The 16,090-nt window shown below is 47.1% G+C and overlaps 1 protein-coding gene across 1 annotated transcript in view; it reads left to right on the forward strand.

The window, feature by feature from the left end:
- The window catches only part of NBAS (NBAS subunit of NRZ tethering complex), a 271,212-nt gene extending 256,290 nt beyond the window's left edge, over window positions 1-14,922 (forward strand). The window contains exons 51-52 of the mRNA XM_036750476.1: window positions 2,521-2,649; window positions 14,482-14,922. Of these exons, the coding sequence (XP_036606371.1) occupies window positions 2,521-2,649; window positions 14,482-14,757 (405 nt within the window). The 3' untranslated portion in view covers window positions 14,758-14,922. The remainder of the gene's footprint in view (window positions 1-2,520; window positions 2,650-14,481) is intronic.
- Window positions 14,923-16,090: the final 1,168 nt, after the last annotated feature.

A 16,090-nucleotide genomic window follows, 5' to 3' on the forward strand; every position in this document is an offset into this window, starting at 1 on the left:
TGATAGGGTTCTCTTTTCTTGGCTCATTGTTGCAGCCTTCTTCCTGACTTTGGACTTCCTGTTAGGGCCACGCCTGAACGCTCCTGGAGGGGCTGTCTCTGGGAGATCTCAGCCATGGGTTGCCTGGACTGCCACCCCTTGGGGCAGGTCTCCTCCTTACTCCCCATGGATCTGTGACCTAGAACTAGGGAGCGATTGATGGAGCTGCCAGCTGGCCCTCTCACTGCGGTCTGCACAAGGCCAGGCCCCCCATGGCCCTGCAGTCCTTTCTTGCCCTGGTGACAGCCTTGGTTCTCTTGCTGTTGCCACAGGCGGGAACGCTCTGTGGGCCTCTGCTGGCCAGTCCTGCCCCTGGCTTCCCCAGACCTCTTTTTCTGTCTCCCTGGACTGACATGGGCTGGAGATAGGGCTCATGGGGATAGTTTTTTTTCTACTTCTTGGTGACGATTTGGTGTAGTCTGTTTTCTAGGACTTTGTGGTGTTGGTATGTCCGAGACTTCAGCTCTATCTTTTTTTGATGTTTCTCATTTCTGGCTTTGCCTTTTTCCTCCTCCAGGCCTTTGTCCTGGCTATCCCCCATGCCTAGAGCTCTCTTCTTCAGTTCCCTGGGCTTCTCCGACTTCATCTCACCTTCTGTGGGGGCCTGGTGTTCCCTGCTCCCCATCTTGAATCTATCATGTTTGTAACTAGTTGTTTTCATATTGTCTCCCCCATCAGATAGGAGCTCCCTGAGGGTGGGGGCAGCTTTTGTCTTCCTTTGTATCCCCAGCACTTTGGCACAGGGCCAGGAACACAGTAAGCACTTAATGAATGCTTGTTGACTGACGATGTACTAGACCCCTTGCTAGGCGCCATGGACGTAGACATTCACCATTGGTGGCTTTTCTCCCAATCATCTTGTGTAACAGGTTGTATAAATACTATATGCCCACTTTCTAGGTGGGGACATTGAGGCTCAAACAGGGAAAGTCCAAGTCCACTTAGAATTAGATTCAATCCCTTGGGGGGAGGTGTGAGCGTGAGTCCCCTGGCAGAGGCTAGTTAGTGCCCAGTCTCCCTGGGTGTGCTCTGGGTGGCAGATCATCCATGGGCCAAACTGAGGTCTAACCCCTGCAGTTGGCCCAGGGGTAAATTTGCCCGCTAAGCACAGAACAAATATGGTAGTGAAGAGAGTGCTCTGGGAATAGGGTCAGGCCAGTTAATTGAGATTTGTTCACTCCCTCTTCATTCATTCCTTCATTCCTTGTTTACTCTCTTTCTAACCTTGCATAAGCCCTGTTAGCTTGGGGCAGGCATTGATATGTCAGCTAAGAGCCCTGTTTTAAGGTGCTTAGAATTTATTTCAGGCGAATGCTCACAATTGTTTCTGCAAATACTGCTGGGAACCGTTTTTGGTCCCAGTTTGTTCCCTGTTTAATGTTTGCCTCTGCGGTACCACCAAATGAGCCTCCGGGCAGGATTGAGCAGCCATGTGGGTCGAGCTCTCGGCAGAAGAGAAGCCTCCTGAAGGCAGGGTAAGGTCTATGTCTCTCACACAGTGCCAGACACCTAGGAGACACTTGCTGCGTGTGTACAAGGGAAGACTGCAGAATTTGGAGGTGTTGGGCCTGGCTTGTGCCCCTCGGTGCCTGGCTGCGTGACCTTGGGGAATGAAGTCACCTCATGTCTTTGGGCCTCAGTCTCCTCCCATATAGAGTGAGGACCTCAGAGGTGGTTCAAACCATCCGGTCCTGAGGTCTCTGCAGACACACACTGGTTTTCTGTAGCATCCCAGAGGAGCAAATACTGGCAATGAGTGGAATTCTATTTATGGGTGAATACTGATAATGATGATGTTAGCTGCCCTGTATTAAATGTGCTTTAAGGCTCCTGAGTGCTTTCTACACACCGTCTCCTTTGCTCTCACTGTCCCAGAGCCCTCCCCTCACTCCACCCCCACACTGAGTGGAAAGCACTTGCATGTAAAATCCCCCCACTCCTGGTCCTGGGCTGAGTAGAATGGTGACGAGTCTTGGTCTGTGTGACCCAGCCTTCTGCTGCTCTGAGCGCCCCAAGAGCCTCCCCTGACCTGGCTTCTGTCCAGACGAGCCCTGCAGGGGCCCAGCATTTCCCTGGAGACAGTGCTTGCTTACGCTGGCCGGTCTAGGTTATACCTGCTTGGACTTCCTGTGAGCTCCCCCATCTGACCTGCCCCACATGACAAAACCTGTGTGGGTGTCTAGGATGTCACCCCCTTTGGAGATGAGGAGACTGAGGCGCAGGGCAGGTGACTCGGCTGGTAAATGGCAGAGTGGAGCCTTGGGCCTTTGTCCTGCCCTGCCAGGCCGGGCTCTTCACACAGCCACACAAAGAGCTATAGCCAAGGACCTGCATCTCCAGTCCAGCAAACAAGCCTCCAGTGCTCTTCCTTATAGTGGACATTATGGGGTGTTGTGGCCTTAGACCTTGGGCTCACCTGGCCCCCTCGTTACCTCTGATGCCTCCTGAGTCTCACGTCAGGTCTTGTGCTTCTGATTTCAGTGTGTGAAGGAGCTGGCCTCTCTCCTGCTTAGCCAGTCCCTCCTGCTCCCGGCCCTGAAGCTTCTGGTGGAAAGCCAGGACTCCGCTCTCCAAGCCCTGGCCCTGGAGCAGATCACAGCTGTGGCCCAGGTATGTACCACTGGGCTCCCTGTGGCCCTTTCACTGCCATGGAGCATCATTCCAGTACACTGCCATTATTCAGATTGCTAAACCTCGCACACCTCAGGTAATGAGAACATCTGCCCCCTCTGCTTCAGTGTCCCGCTGGAGCCCTGGAGAAGCAGGGGACACGAGAGAGGGACAAAAAAGCCAGGCTTAGGAGCTGCCATCACTGTAGCATCTGCTCTGCTTCTTTTTGTGTCTTGTTTTCCCAGTAATTGACGGTAAGGAAATGGTCTTGAGTTAACAGATACGATGGTGAGTTCTGCTAATGAGGCTGCAGAACTCCAGACCCAGTGAAGGCCAGCCCTCTCTGTGTCTAGGGAGCCTGGTCAGCTGTAGCCGGCAGAATGCTCAGCAGGCTGAACCCCATGAAATAAACACACGTGATTTTGTTTGGGAGAGGGCTGTCTAATAGAGACTAGCAAACACACAAACCATCGGGGGAAATTCCTGGCTCTGAGTCAAAACCTGTAAATCTATCAAGAATGACTCCTAATGAGCATGGAACACCTGGCCTGTATTCCCCAAAACATAAGGCACATAGTTGTTACCGAAGGAGGATGGCAAGAGATGATCCTCTTGGGCCTGGCTGAGGACCAACCACCTTGGTAGGCTGCCGTGGTGCCAGATCACACACTTTCCAAACCTGGTGGAGAAAGGGAGAAAAAGGCACAGGCTGCTGGTTGCTCCTCTGCCCACCCATCAGACCAGCCGTGGGTCTGCCACTGCCTGTGGGGAGGGTGAGGATGCACAGTGCTCCCCATTGGTCTGGCCTTCAGAAGAGAAGTATAGGACCTGTACTTGAGGGAATGACTAAGTTCCCTAAAGTATTTTCGGAATGCAGGAAGCCTGGGCTTGTTTGTAGGTAGCAGGAAAAGCTAGTGTCTAGGGAGAGATTGAAGGTAGGAAAGACCAAAGGAGTGATCACAGCTCCCAGAGGATGTTGGGTAAATCCAAAGCACATGTGGCAGAACTGGCCCTGGCCAGGAGAAGGGTGACCTTCTCAGTAGAGTGCAAGCAAAGCGTGATCGCATTGATTGTTAGAGCTCCAAGGGACCTTAGAATCTATTGAGTTCAGTCCCCTCCTTTTACAGAAAAGGAAACTGAGGACCAGTGAGGCAGAAGGACTTGCCCAAGGCTTCAGAGCTAGGTTCAAAGCTGGCATCACAATTGGAGTCTCTGTGTGTCTCTGTATCCACATCTGTGTAGGGCATGTGCACCCAAGGCATCATGGTGAACACCAGTGGGGGCCTTGGTGCTGACCTTGGTGGGAGATCCATATTCAGCTCCCTAGTTGGCTGTCCCCTGGCATTAGAGCCTTGGAAGAGCCATCCTCAGACGAATGGATGAACCAGGGATGTGCCAGCCTTCCATGGAGCAGCCCAAATGTGTATGGCAGGGCTCATTGCCAAAGGGCACCCAGAAGTCAGGAGTCTTTCTGGTCACAGCTGCCAAGGGGTTGGGAAGTTCCCCAGGGGCTGCTCTTGGCCTCGGGCCATCTCCAGGGCACTCTGAGGTAGGTGTCAGTGGGGCTTCCCTGGCTGGCTACTTGGTGGTTCTGATCCTCAGTTTACTTCTCTGTCCAGTAGCAGAGGCACTGGGTGCCTCATAGGGTTCTCGTGAGGAACAAAGGAGATCATGATTGTCAGGGGCTTTGTAATTCATGAACTACTACAAAAATGTCACCTAGAAACGCCAGGCATCTCTCCTTTTAAAAAGAACCCAGTAAGACAGCTCCCTGGTTTGGCCTCCCTTCGGCTTTTTAGGGCCTCTGAAGGAGAGGCACTCTCCATTCCACAGGGCTTTGTGCTTTATTTAGTAATGTGCAGTCCAGTGCTCTCTGCCTTCCTGGAACATGCTTCCCCCTCACTCAGCAATGGCAGCAGGGCTGGGGGTCAAGGTTCCCTCACAGCTTTATAGCTCTCTGTTCTTTTCAGAGAGGCAGCCCAGGGCAGCCGGCCTCCAGGCCAGGACAGCCTGGGTTTGAGGCTTCCTTTTTGACACTCTCTGGCGTGGTGACCTTAGGAGGGTCACTGAGCCTGTCAGTGTCTTAGGAGCCTTGCTGAGACCATATGTGGTACGGAAGGGGCCAGTTGGCATTGGTGGAGAGCTTCCTCACCCAGAAGTTCCTTGTGCCGGCAAGTGCATTCCTGGGTCCAGCCTTCTTCCTAGTTCTTTTCAAAACCCTCCCACATTTCTTAGGTCAGCAGCTTTCCCAGTAACCCTGTGAGTCAGACACAGTAATGCCGGTCTTCATTCCACAGGTGAACCACTGGTCTGGCTGTATGTGTGGGCTTACCACCTTAATTTTTCTCAAAGAACGTCCCAGGATAGACCTGGCCATGCAGTAGAGAGTGTACCGTACTTGCAATCAGAATGTTATGAGTTTGAGACCAGGCCTGGACATTTAGCTAGCTCTGTCAAGTCAAGGTAACAAACATCGATGAAGCGCTTATTGTGTGTCTGTGTTTCACCAACCCAGCTGGCAGCTGCTGTGGGGGTGTAAGATCCACCAACAGCCAGCACCCAGAAAGCTGCCAACACACTGCAAAAGCACAGGTTCTTTTGATCTGCTTTAGTAAGGAAAGCAAGGTTAAGGGGTTGACAAGCGTACTTTAATTCAGCATACAAATACCATTCACTTAGTTCAGGGGCAAAAACCAGCACCCTGAACTTCAGAGCGAAATACAAACAAAGTACAAACATGGACAGACAGACCTTGTCTGATTCAAATCCCAATTCAAAACCAGAGTTTAACAAAGTCTCAGCATCCGGGTTACAAGCTGGAGGGCTTCTTAGCTACAGCTGCCCGGAGTCTCTGCATCAGCAGACCAGCACGAGTGAGAGCCCTATACAAATTACAGACATCAACAGACAGACCAAATACAGATTCAGTTACCAACATCTAGGTTCAGCCCGGGAGCTCATAACTAGGGCAGGCCCAGAGTCACGCGTGCCACCACTGCTGTGGGTAAGAGCTCCAAGGAATAGAAAGCCAACCCCTGGTTTTGTATCTTTTTCAGGGTCGGGGGTGAGTCACACATGCGACTCACTCACGTGACCTAGAATCGTCACAAAGAGGTGACTTAAACCCCTGTGGTCTGCTGTCCCAGACGTGTCATTCAAACTCACGTGTGAACTGAGTGCTAAGGGCCCATTTTGCTTACCAACACAGCCTGGCACTGTGCTAAGTGTAGGGGGTATGAATACAAGCTGGGATACAAAAAGAGCAGCCCCCAAAAGCCTGATGCTTGGGACAGTGGCTCCCCACTCCTAGATGAGCAGAGCCCAACTTTAACATCAAATGCAAAGTCAAGAAATAGGCTGGAATTATACTATGCTGTGCAATATTATACTGTACCATTAGGGGTGTACTCCGTGGAGGTCCTTTCTTTCCTTCTTTGACCTTTGTGGGATGTTGGCTTAGTAGTAGAACACTAGAGATAAGGGCTTTTTTGCACAATTCCAAATTTCAGATAGTTTTCCAGAGCACGTTGACCGCATTACCCCTCCTCCAACAGTACATTTTGGTACCTATTTTTTTCTCGTATCACATCTAATACTGACCATTTCTCTTTTTTCTTTTCCAATTTGTTGGGTGTGAGTTGAAACCTGAGATTTGTTTTAATCTCTAATTATCTTATTATACATGATTTAAAGCATTGTTTTCACATGGTTGCTGATGTTTTTAATTGTGCTCTTAAAAACTGCTCATGTGCCTTGACCACCTATCCATTGGACAGTGGCTCTTAGACTTATACATCTGTGTTGATTTCTTATATATCTTGATTATTGGCATGGATATTAAAAATTTTTTTTCTACTGTAAAAAATATAGGCTGGAAAAATGAGGAAACCACAAAAAGCAAACAAACAAACCAAAAACACTGTCAAGTGTTGTCAAATATGAAGCTACTATGTTGTCAAGGAAACTGGGGGGAGGGGAGGGCAGGGAAGGTCCCTCCAGTGACCTCTGGAGAGTGGGGATCGCTGGCCTGCCTCCTTTAAAATGGAGCTTCCATGGGGAGCTTACCAATGGGAGAAGGGGGCTGCAGGGACACAGGGCTGGTGGGGAGAGGAAAATGCCTTGCCATCATACCCCAAATAAACCATGACTGACTTGACTGTGTCTTTGTTGAGAATCTCAGATTTTAGAGAAGGTGCTTTTTGCCCTCAGGGAGCTCATGGAAGAGGCAGGGTGAGCCCCAGGCATACATCTTACTACCTTATGGAGCCATTAGAGGGTCACAGAACCAGGCTCTGGGGGGGACTCTGGGAGAGGGCTATTACCTCCAGGCAGTGTACCAGAGGAGGGAGAGCGCAGCATATCGGGGGAAGGGACAATGAGGGACCAGTGAAGGTCATGGAGGGGACGAACTCAAGACAAGGCTGGAACTAGAGGCTGGACCAGAAGGGCCTTGAGGACCTTGAATTTGGCCTTATGGGCAGTGAGGAGCCCTGTTGGGTCCTGAGCAGAGGCTGTGATGTGGCCAGGCTTGGTATGTAGGGGAGAGAGGACTGGCATGAAGGACAGACTGGAGGTGAGAGAGGGGAAGTGGGCAAACTTCAAGGGGACTGTGAATCCTCTAGATCCCTCCAGGATAATTACTGCCCTGCTTCCCCTCTCTGAGGCAGCATTTCCAGTGGTGAAGGGCTCATTAACCCAAAGAAACCTGCAGCTGTCACCCTTAGAACTGGGATGGATGGACCCTATTGGTGCTGGAAGGGACCTGAGATGCCACCAGGAGAGTCAAGGAAGTGAGGGAGCCGGGCCTAGCTCAGGCCAGCACACCCTGACCCCGAGGACCGAGAAAGGGCAGCTTTGCCTCTAAATAGTTTTTGTAACCAGATAGAAATATTGCTATGCAATTTCTAACACTTTAGTTCATTTACTCATTAAGCATTTATTAAATGCCTCCTGTGTGCCAGTCACAGTGCCAAGTGATGTGGTTACAAAGAAAGTAAAAGTTGAGCGCCTGCCCTCAGGGAGCTCCCCAATGTTGGCAGACAAGCCGTACCCAGATGGCATCGATGCTGCTGATGGGAGCATGGCTGTGGGGAGTGGGAGACTGAGAAGGTCTGAGCCACTCCCATTTCTCTCCAAAACTCTGGTTTTCAATAGTTAGTTCTTCTGATTACATTGAAGTCACGTCCTGGTTGGGGGCCAAGCTCACTTTAGCAGCTGATGTAGTAGGGAGGATGTGTGTGCCTAAGCTCCAAGCTCCCCTGCAGGGGCCTGCCCGGGGCAGAGGCTGGGGATCGAGGGCATCCTAGCTCCTGCCTACTGCTACAGGCCCTCTGTGGCTGTATGAGGAGGTGACTGGACCAGACAGCCTCCGAGCTTCCTTCCAGCCGGTACAAGCTGTGAGCTTCAGATCCTCGAGGACCAGCTGCATGGTGGAGTGGGCAGAGCGGGGTGAGAGTCAGGAAGATTTCTCTGCGGACCCTTTGCCTCTCTCAGACTCAGTCTCCTCCTTGGTAAAATGGGGATAATACCAGTATGTACTTCATAGAGTGGTGAAGGTCAGTGGGTTAATAGAGCGCTTTGTAAACCTTGAAGAGCTTGGTCACTATTAGTGGTGATCAGAGCCTTGGGCTGGGATTGGGGAAGGCCTGAGTTCAGACTGTGCCTGAGATGCTTGATGAGTCTGTGACCCTGATCGGGTCATTTAATCCTATTAACCTGTCTCCTTATGTGTAAAGTGGGGATAGTAACAGGCCTACATTCAGAGTCTCAGAGGAGATAAGGTATATATATATAAAGTGTCTTTTAAAAAGGGATTTGTTACCAAGGCATGACGACAATAACTGTCCTTATCACAGATCCCGCTCCTCTCCCCACAGGAGGTTTAACCAACTGTGGCCTCCTGAGCCCGTGAGGGTAGTTACCCTCATTTTTCAGAAGAGAGAACGATGCCAGGCTGCTGCCCAGGCTGACGGCTTCCATCTTCCTTCCTTCAGATATCTTGGCAGAAGAAAGGGAGGCAGGTTCTTGGATCCCTGTGCGTTCCAGCGTAGGATTCTCCAGCCCACCAGATAAACAGCTTTTTGGGAGGAAGGGGGACAGAACAAAAGAACAGGGCCTCCCTGGTGAGAGCCTGCCCCAAGTGGGCTGGGCGGTGCGCCAGAGACCTTTGAAGGAGTGACGGCTCATCCAGAAGTCCTGTTTCTAAAGATGTCCCTGCAAAGAGAAGCAGAGACAGAAAATGGGAAACCAAGGGCTTAGCTCCCGGGGCTGTCGCCCAGCCTCCCGTCTCTTCTCTGCTCAGGAAACATCAATCCTCCTCTTTGTAGGAAGAAGTCTTTCAAGTTCTGGGAGGGAGGGAGGGAAGGAAGAGAGGCTAATGAAGGTGTTGCTTCCTGGAAGGCTGATTCAGGGCTGCAGAGAGGCTGAGCCCTGCAGCTTTTTAAAAAATCCCTGCCTTGTATCCGTTGTTTGTGTTAGTGCATGCACACACGCACACACACACACACACAGTATATCTGCAGACACAATACACACACGCGCACACACAATATATCTGCACATACACACACACACAGTACATACACAATATATTTGCAGACACAATACACACACACGCGCGCGCACACATGCACACACACAATATATATCTACAGGCACAATACACACACGCACACACACACATGCACACGCACACACACGCACGTGCGCACACACACCATACATGTATAATATACTTGCAGACACACAGTATACACACACACACACAGTATACACACACCCCATACACATACAATATATCTGCAGACATACACACACACACACACACACACACACACACACACACACACACACACACGAACGCACGTTCGCTCCTCCCCCCAGCCCCGTCCCTCTGTCCCAGGCGATCTGCTCTCCCAGCAGACCCAGAGCTCTTGTGCTTGGCCTCTGAGCCCCAGCACAGCCCCTCGCTCCTCTGGCCTCAGGCCCGTCCCCGTCAGTCAGAGGCGGTAGAGGTGGACATTCCCTCTTCCCCCTTCTCTTAACAGTACTTATTATAATGATAAGAGCCGGACCTCACAAAGCCATTTAAGATTATAAGGGTGAGCACCTTCTGTGAGGAGGCTGCTGTTACGATTCCCTTTGAACAGACGAGCACCCTGAGGCTGAGAGAAGCTGTCGCTTGCCCTGTGCTAGGTAGCTAGTAAATGTCTGAGGTAGAATTTGAACTCGGGTCTTTCTCACTTCAAGTTTGATGCTCTATCCGCTGTATTCCTTATTATTGGTCAGTCAGGCAACAAATGTTTATTAAGCACTTACTGTATGCCAAGCTCTGCTAGCATTGGAGATAAAAAGAAAAGAAAAACCACAGTCCTTGCCCTCAAGGAACTGCCATTCCCACAGGAGAGGGGGTATGCGGGTGAAGAATACAGAGCAGGGCAGTAGCTATTGGGGTCCCAGGAAGAGCTGATTCTTCAAGGAATTAGGGAAGCTAAGAGGTGGGAGGGGATTTGTTACCAAGGCGTGACCGCGATAACTGTCCTTATCACAGACGGGCAGAGCTTTCCTGGCATGGGGCACGTTGTATTGATCAGAGTAGCTGAGTCTTCCACAGTTGATCATCATTTCAACATTACTGTTACTGCACATAGTTGTCTCCTGGTTCTTCTCACTTCACCTTGCATCAGTTCATATAAGTCTTGCCGTGTTTTTCTGAAACCACCCCATCCTCATTTCTTATAGCATAGTGATACTCCATCACAATCACATGTCACTTCTTGTTCAGCCATTCCTCAATGGATGGGCATCCCCTCAATTTCCAATTCTTGGCCACCACAAAAAGAGATGCTAAAAATATTTTTGTATATATAGATCCTTTTCCTTTTTTTTTTTTTTCATCTCTTGGATACAGACCTAGTAGTAGTGGTATTGCCGGGCCAAAGTGTGTGCACAGTTTAATAGCCCTTTGGGAATAGTTCCAAATTGTTCTCTAGAATAGTTAGACCAACTAGTTCACAACTCCACCAGCGATTTATTAGTGTACCTGTTTCCCTCATCCCTTCCAGCATTGGCTGTTTCTGATAGGTGTGAGGTGGTACTTCAGAGTTGTTTTAATTTGCATTTCTTTAATCAAGAGTGATTCAGAGCATTTTGTCATATGACTATAGATACCTTTGATTTCTTCTTCTAAAAACTGCCTATTTATATCCTTTGACCATTTATCAATTGGGGAATGGCTTATATTTTTATAAATTTGACCTAGTATATATTTAAGGAATGATTCCTTTATTAGAGAAACGTACTGTAAAAATTTTCGATTTTACTTTATTGTCTATGGTACCTTTTAGCATAATGTACTTTCCCTTATTATCTCTTTTAATTATGCCTATTTTTTTTTGCTTTTGCTTTGTCTGACATCGATTTTTACTCCTGCTTTTTTTTTTTTATTTCAGCTAAAGCATATTAAATTCTGCTCCAGCCCTTTATTTTAATTCCATGTGTGTCTTTCTATTTCAAGTATATCTCTTGTAAACAACATATTGTTGGATTCTGGTTTCTAATCCATTTCCATTTTATGGGTGAGTTCATCCCCTTTACATTCACAGTTATGATTACTAACTGTATTTCCTTCCATTCTGTTTTCTTTTGTTTTATCCTTGTCTCTCTAGCTTTGTCTCTCTCTATCTCTTTCTCTGTCTCTGTCTCTCTCTGACTCTGTCTCTCTCAGTCTCTTTATCCTGTCCATCCTCTAAAGTCTATTTTGTTTCTAACTACTACCTCCTTTAATCTACTCTCTCTTTTGTCATCTTCCCCCTTTCTCTTATCCCTTTCTGTATTGGGAATCAAGATGGGCTCTTAGCACTTATTCAACCAAGTGCCCTTGTAGAGTTTGGCCTTTGTTTCCTTGATTAAATTAGGGGTCCTTGACCTCCTTGCCTCAAGGGAAAGACTTGTTTGCATGGGTTTGAGTGACATGTTTGTGACATCAGAGGCTTTTAGACCATATGGGTTTAAGTCACATTTCTGTGACGATTTTAGGTCACATGGGTGAGTCGCATGTGTGACTCACCTTTCACCCTGAACAGGATATATAAATGCAGAGGTTGGCTTTCTCTTTCGGAGCTCTGAGCCGCAGCAGGAGTGGTGTGTGACTCTAGGCCCTAGCTCCTTTGTTATTAGCTCCCCGGCTTTGATGTTGATGCTTCTCTGGTAACTGTATATTGTGATTTTGTCAGACAGAAATCTGTCTGTTGATTTGTGTTTATTTGCTGTGTTTGTATTTGCTCCAAAGCTCAGGGTGCTGGCTTTTCCCCCAGAGCTGAGTGAATGATATTTGTATGTTGGATTAAAGTAAGACTGTTAATCCCTTAACGTTGCTTTCCTTAGTAAAGGAGATCAAAAGAACCTGGGCTTGCAGCGCTCTTGTTGTTGGGCTTCTGTTGGATTTTCACCCCCACAGCAGCTGCCGGCTGAATTGTTGTAACACTTTCCCTCCCTGCTTCCCTGTTGAGCAAGTGACATTTATATACACAACTGAGTGTATTCTTCCCTCTTTGAACCAGTTCTGGTGAGAATGAGGTTCAAGCATTGCCCGCTGCTCCCCCCTCCACTGTTTCCCCCTCCATGCTCTTTTATGTGAGAAAATTTCCCCCCTTCTACTTCTCCCTTCCCCCTTCTTCCAGTGCATCCCTCTTTCTCCTCCCTTCATTTTGGGGGTGGGGCAGAGATCATTCTAAATCAATCATCTCACACTCATGCCCTCTATGTAAATTCCTTTTAATGCCTTAATAATGATAAATTTCTTGAGAGTTACATGTATCATTTTCCCATATAGGAATGTAAACAGTTTAACTTTATTGAGTCTCTTATTGATTTAATTTCTCTTTCATGTTTACCTTTTTGTGCTTCTCTTGAGGGTGTTTGAATGTGACATTATATTCAGCTATGGTCTTTTCATCAGGAATGCTCGAAAAGTCCTCTAATTAAATATCCATTTCTCCCCCCCCTTCCCGCTCCCCCCGAGGTATTACACTCATTTTTGCTGGGTAGGTGATTCTTGGTTGTAATCCTAGCTCCTTTGACTTTCAAAATTTTATATTCCAAGCCTTCTGCTCTTTTAACGTGGAAGCCGCTAAATCTTGTATGATCCTGAATGTGGTTCCATGATATTTCTGGGTGCCTCAAGTATTTTCTGTTTGACCTGGGAGCTCTGGAATTTAACTATAATATCCCTAGGAATTTTCATTTTGGGATCTTTTTTCAGGGGGTGATTGATAGAGTCTCTCTTCCTGTTTTTACCCCCTGGATCTAAGATATTGGGTCAGTTTTGCGTGATAATTTCTTAAAAATGTAATGTCTAGGCTCTTTTTTTGATTGTGGCTTTCAAGTAGTCCAACAGTTCTTACGTTATCTCTCCTCAGTTTATTTTCTAGGTCAGTTATTTTTATGATGAGATACATACTTCATATTTTCTTCTGGTTTTTTTTTCATTCTTTTGATTTTGTTTTTGTTTTGTTTTTTGATTTCTCATGGAGTCATTAGATTCCTCTTGTCCAATTCTAACTTTTAAGGAATCATTTTCTTCAGTGAGCTTTTGTATCTCTTTTAGGTTTGGTCAAGTCTGCTTTTTAAAGAATTATTTTCTTCAGTAAATTTTTATACCTCTTTTTCCATTTGGCAAATTTTATTTTTTAAGGTATTATTAGCTGTTAATTCTCTTTTCATAAGTTTATTATATCACTTTCATTTCTTTTCCCAATTTTTACTCTACTTATCTCTTTCTTTAACTCTTCCAGGGATTCTTTTTTTTTAAACCTTCTTTTCTTTGGGTGGGGGGGTGTTTTCAGGGCAGTTGGGGTTAAGTGACTTGCCCAGGGTCACACAGCTAGTACATGTGTCAAGTGTCTGAGGTGGGATTTGAACTCAGGTCCTCCTGACTCCAGGGCCGGTGTTCTACTCTGCGCCACCTAGCTGCCCCACTGTCTTCCAGGGATTCTTGTTGGACTTGGGTCTACTTAACATTTTTTCTTTGAGACTTTTCTTGTAGCTGTTTTCACCTTGTTGTCTTCTTATGAGTTTTTGTCTTCGTCTTCCCTGCCACCATAGTAGCTTTATGTTGTCAAGTTTTTTTGTTTGTTTTTTGCTGTTTCCTAATTTTTCCAGCCTATTTCTTGACTTTGGATTTTGTGTTAAAGTTGGGCTCTGTTTATCTGGGAGTAAGGAGGCACTGCCCAAGCATCAGGCTTTTTTGGGCTACTCTTCTCAGAGTTAGTTCTGAGGGTCCTGGTGCTTCAAAGGGGGTGGGATCCAAGGAGGGGTGTGGTCCCTGTTCTCCTATTCTGGGCTCTGTTCTTTATCCAGGAAGGACCCCTGGTCCCCTGCAGCTGTAAGCACTAACACTCTCTTTGCTTAGGAATTGTGACCCAGGCCTCTGTTTCTTTGTGACCGACCCCCAGCACTCTTCTCCACCCTGGAACTACAACCCAGAACTGTGTATGGGCAATAGAGCTGCCAATCAGGGCTGGCTGCATCCAGCGTCAGCAAAGGGTCCCCTGTAATCTCTGTCTGCCCAGGTGTCTGACCCCCTCACTATCTCTGGGCTGAGAGCTCCCAAATCTGCTGTTGTGGTCACTACTGTTGCCACCGTGTATGAACTCTGGGCAGGCCCTGGACCTGCTAAGTTTTCTTAGGCTTGGAAAATGTCTCACCCTGACCTTTTGTTGGCTTTGTGGCTCCAAAATTGGATTTAAGATATTTTAAAGTTGTTTGCAAGGAAATGTTAAGAGAGCTTGGCTTTCTAATGCATCATCTTGGCCTGTTTCTCTTTTTTTGAAGGTGGATGAGTCCAGCTGCGACCCTGAGCTCCTCTCCCTACTCCTGGACGCCAAGTTGGTGGCAAGATGTATTTCCACTCCCTTTTACCCTCATCTCATCAATCACCTCTTGGCCCACCAAAAGGAAGGTCCCTGGTCTGTGGATGAGACAGCGCATCAGCTGCGGGAGTCCGGCCACAGCGCAGAGGCTGGCTCACTGCTGCTGGCCTCGAGGGGGATCTACGGTGCCCTTTGTACTTTCAGTGCTGCCCTTGGTGCTGCTCGGCACTGGATATGAAGTCTTCCCTTCAGGGCTGATGCCCGCCCACATGAATGGAACACTTCTCTATGAGACAAATCCCATTGCCAGAAACTGTATAATCCTGCTGACTGTCCTGTCCCCTCCCATCTCCCCCCATCCCTGCAAATAAAGCCATATGAGCCCAGTGAGCCTGGGATGGTATCTGGTGCCCTTTTCTTTCTCCTTTGGAATGTTGTGACTCTTCCCTTGGCTTCTCTGATGATGTATAGCAGAGGGCCAAATAGCATGGCTGGGCCAGTGCAAGAAGGCCAGACCTTGCCATGGACAGCCTTCTCCTGAAGGCATTAGTTTTCCTTCCTTTCTGCAGCCTCTACAACACTGACCGTCCTGGGATCATTTGTCTACCAGGCAACGAATGGCTTTTAGCCACGTTTTTGGTTTTATATTTCTTTTCGTTGCCTGCATGTATTGCATATCAGACCCTCATCAGACCTATTGCATACAAATATTTTTCTCCTGTTCTACTTCTTCCCTTCTTATCCTTGTTGTTAATTTTGTTTATGCAAAAGCTTTTTAATTTCTTGCAGTCAGAATTATCAAGTTTTTGGATGATTATTATCAAGATTTATCTCTTTTTTTTTTTTTTTTTGCAATTGACTCTTGATTTTTGGTTAAGAATTTACCCCCTTGCCATAGCTATGAAAAGTATCTTGTATAATTCTTTTCCTTCTTTCTTTTCTAATGGTCTAACTTTTAATATTCAGTTTGTGTTTTTATTTGGATTTACTATGGAACATGGTATAAGATGTTGCCCTAAGCCTAACATTTCTATCAGACTGCTGCTTTCCCAGCAATTCTTGTCAAATTGGGAGGTCTTCTAGGTAATTTATGTTTTGGGGTCCATCATATTCTGAGTTATTGAGTTCAGTTACTTCTGCTTTTTGTCCAACCTGTTGAATTGATCCATTTCTCCATTTTTTAATCAGCACCAGGTAGTTCTGATGTTGGCTGCCTTATGACACAGTTTGAAGTTTGCGAAAGCTCTTCCACAGTCATTTCTTCCCCCTTGTCATTTCTTTTGACATCCTAGATTTTATTGTTCCTCCAAATAAGTTTTGCCATTGTTTTGTCTACCTCTGTACACAAAATATTCCCTTGATAGTTTGATTGGTGCAGTACTATATCTGTAAATTAAGTTAGGAAGTATGGTTACTTTTATTATATTGACATGGCCCAGCCATGAGTACTAACTTTCCCTCTAGGTATTTAAATTGGTCTTTATTCCTCTAAAGGACATTTTATAATTTTGTAACTGTGTGTATATGTGAATACACACACACACACCTATGTATATATATATATGTGTGTG

Source organism: Trichosurus vulpecula, chromosome 3, assembly GCF_011100635.1.
Source record: "Trichosurus vulpecula isolate mTriVul1 chromosome 3, mTriVul1.pri, whole genome shotgun sequence".
Taxonomy (NCBI): domain Eukaryota; kingdom Metazoa; phylum Chordata; class Mammalia; order Diprotodontia; family Phalangeridae; genus Trichosurus; species Trichosurus vulpecula.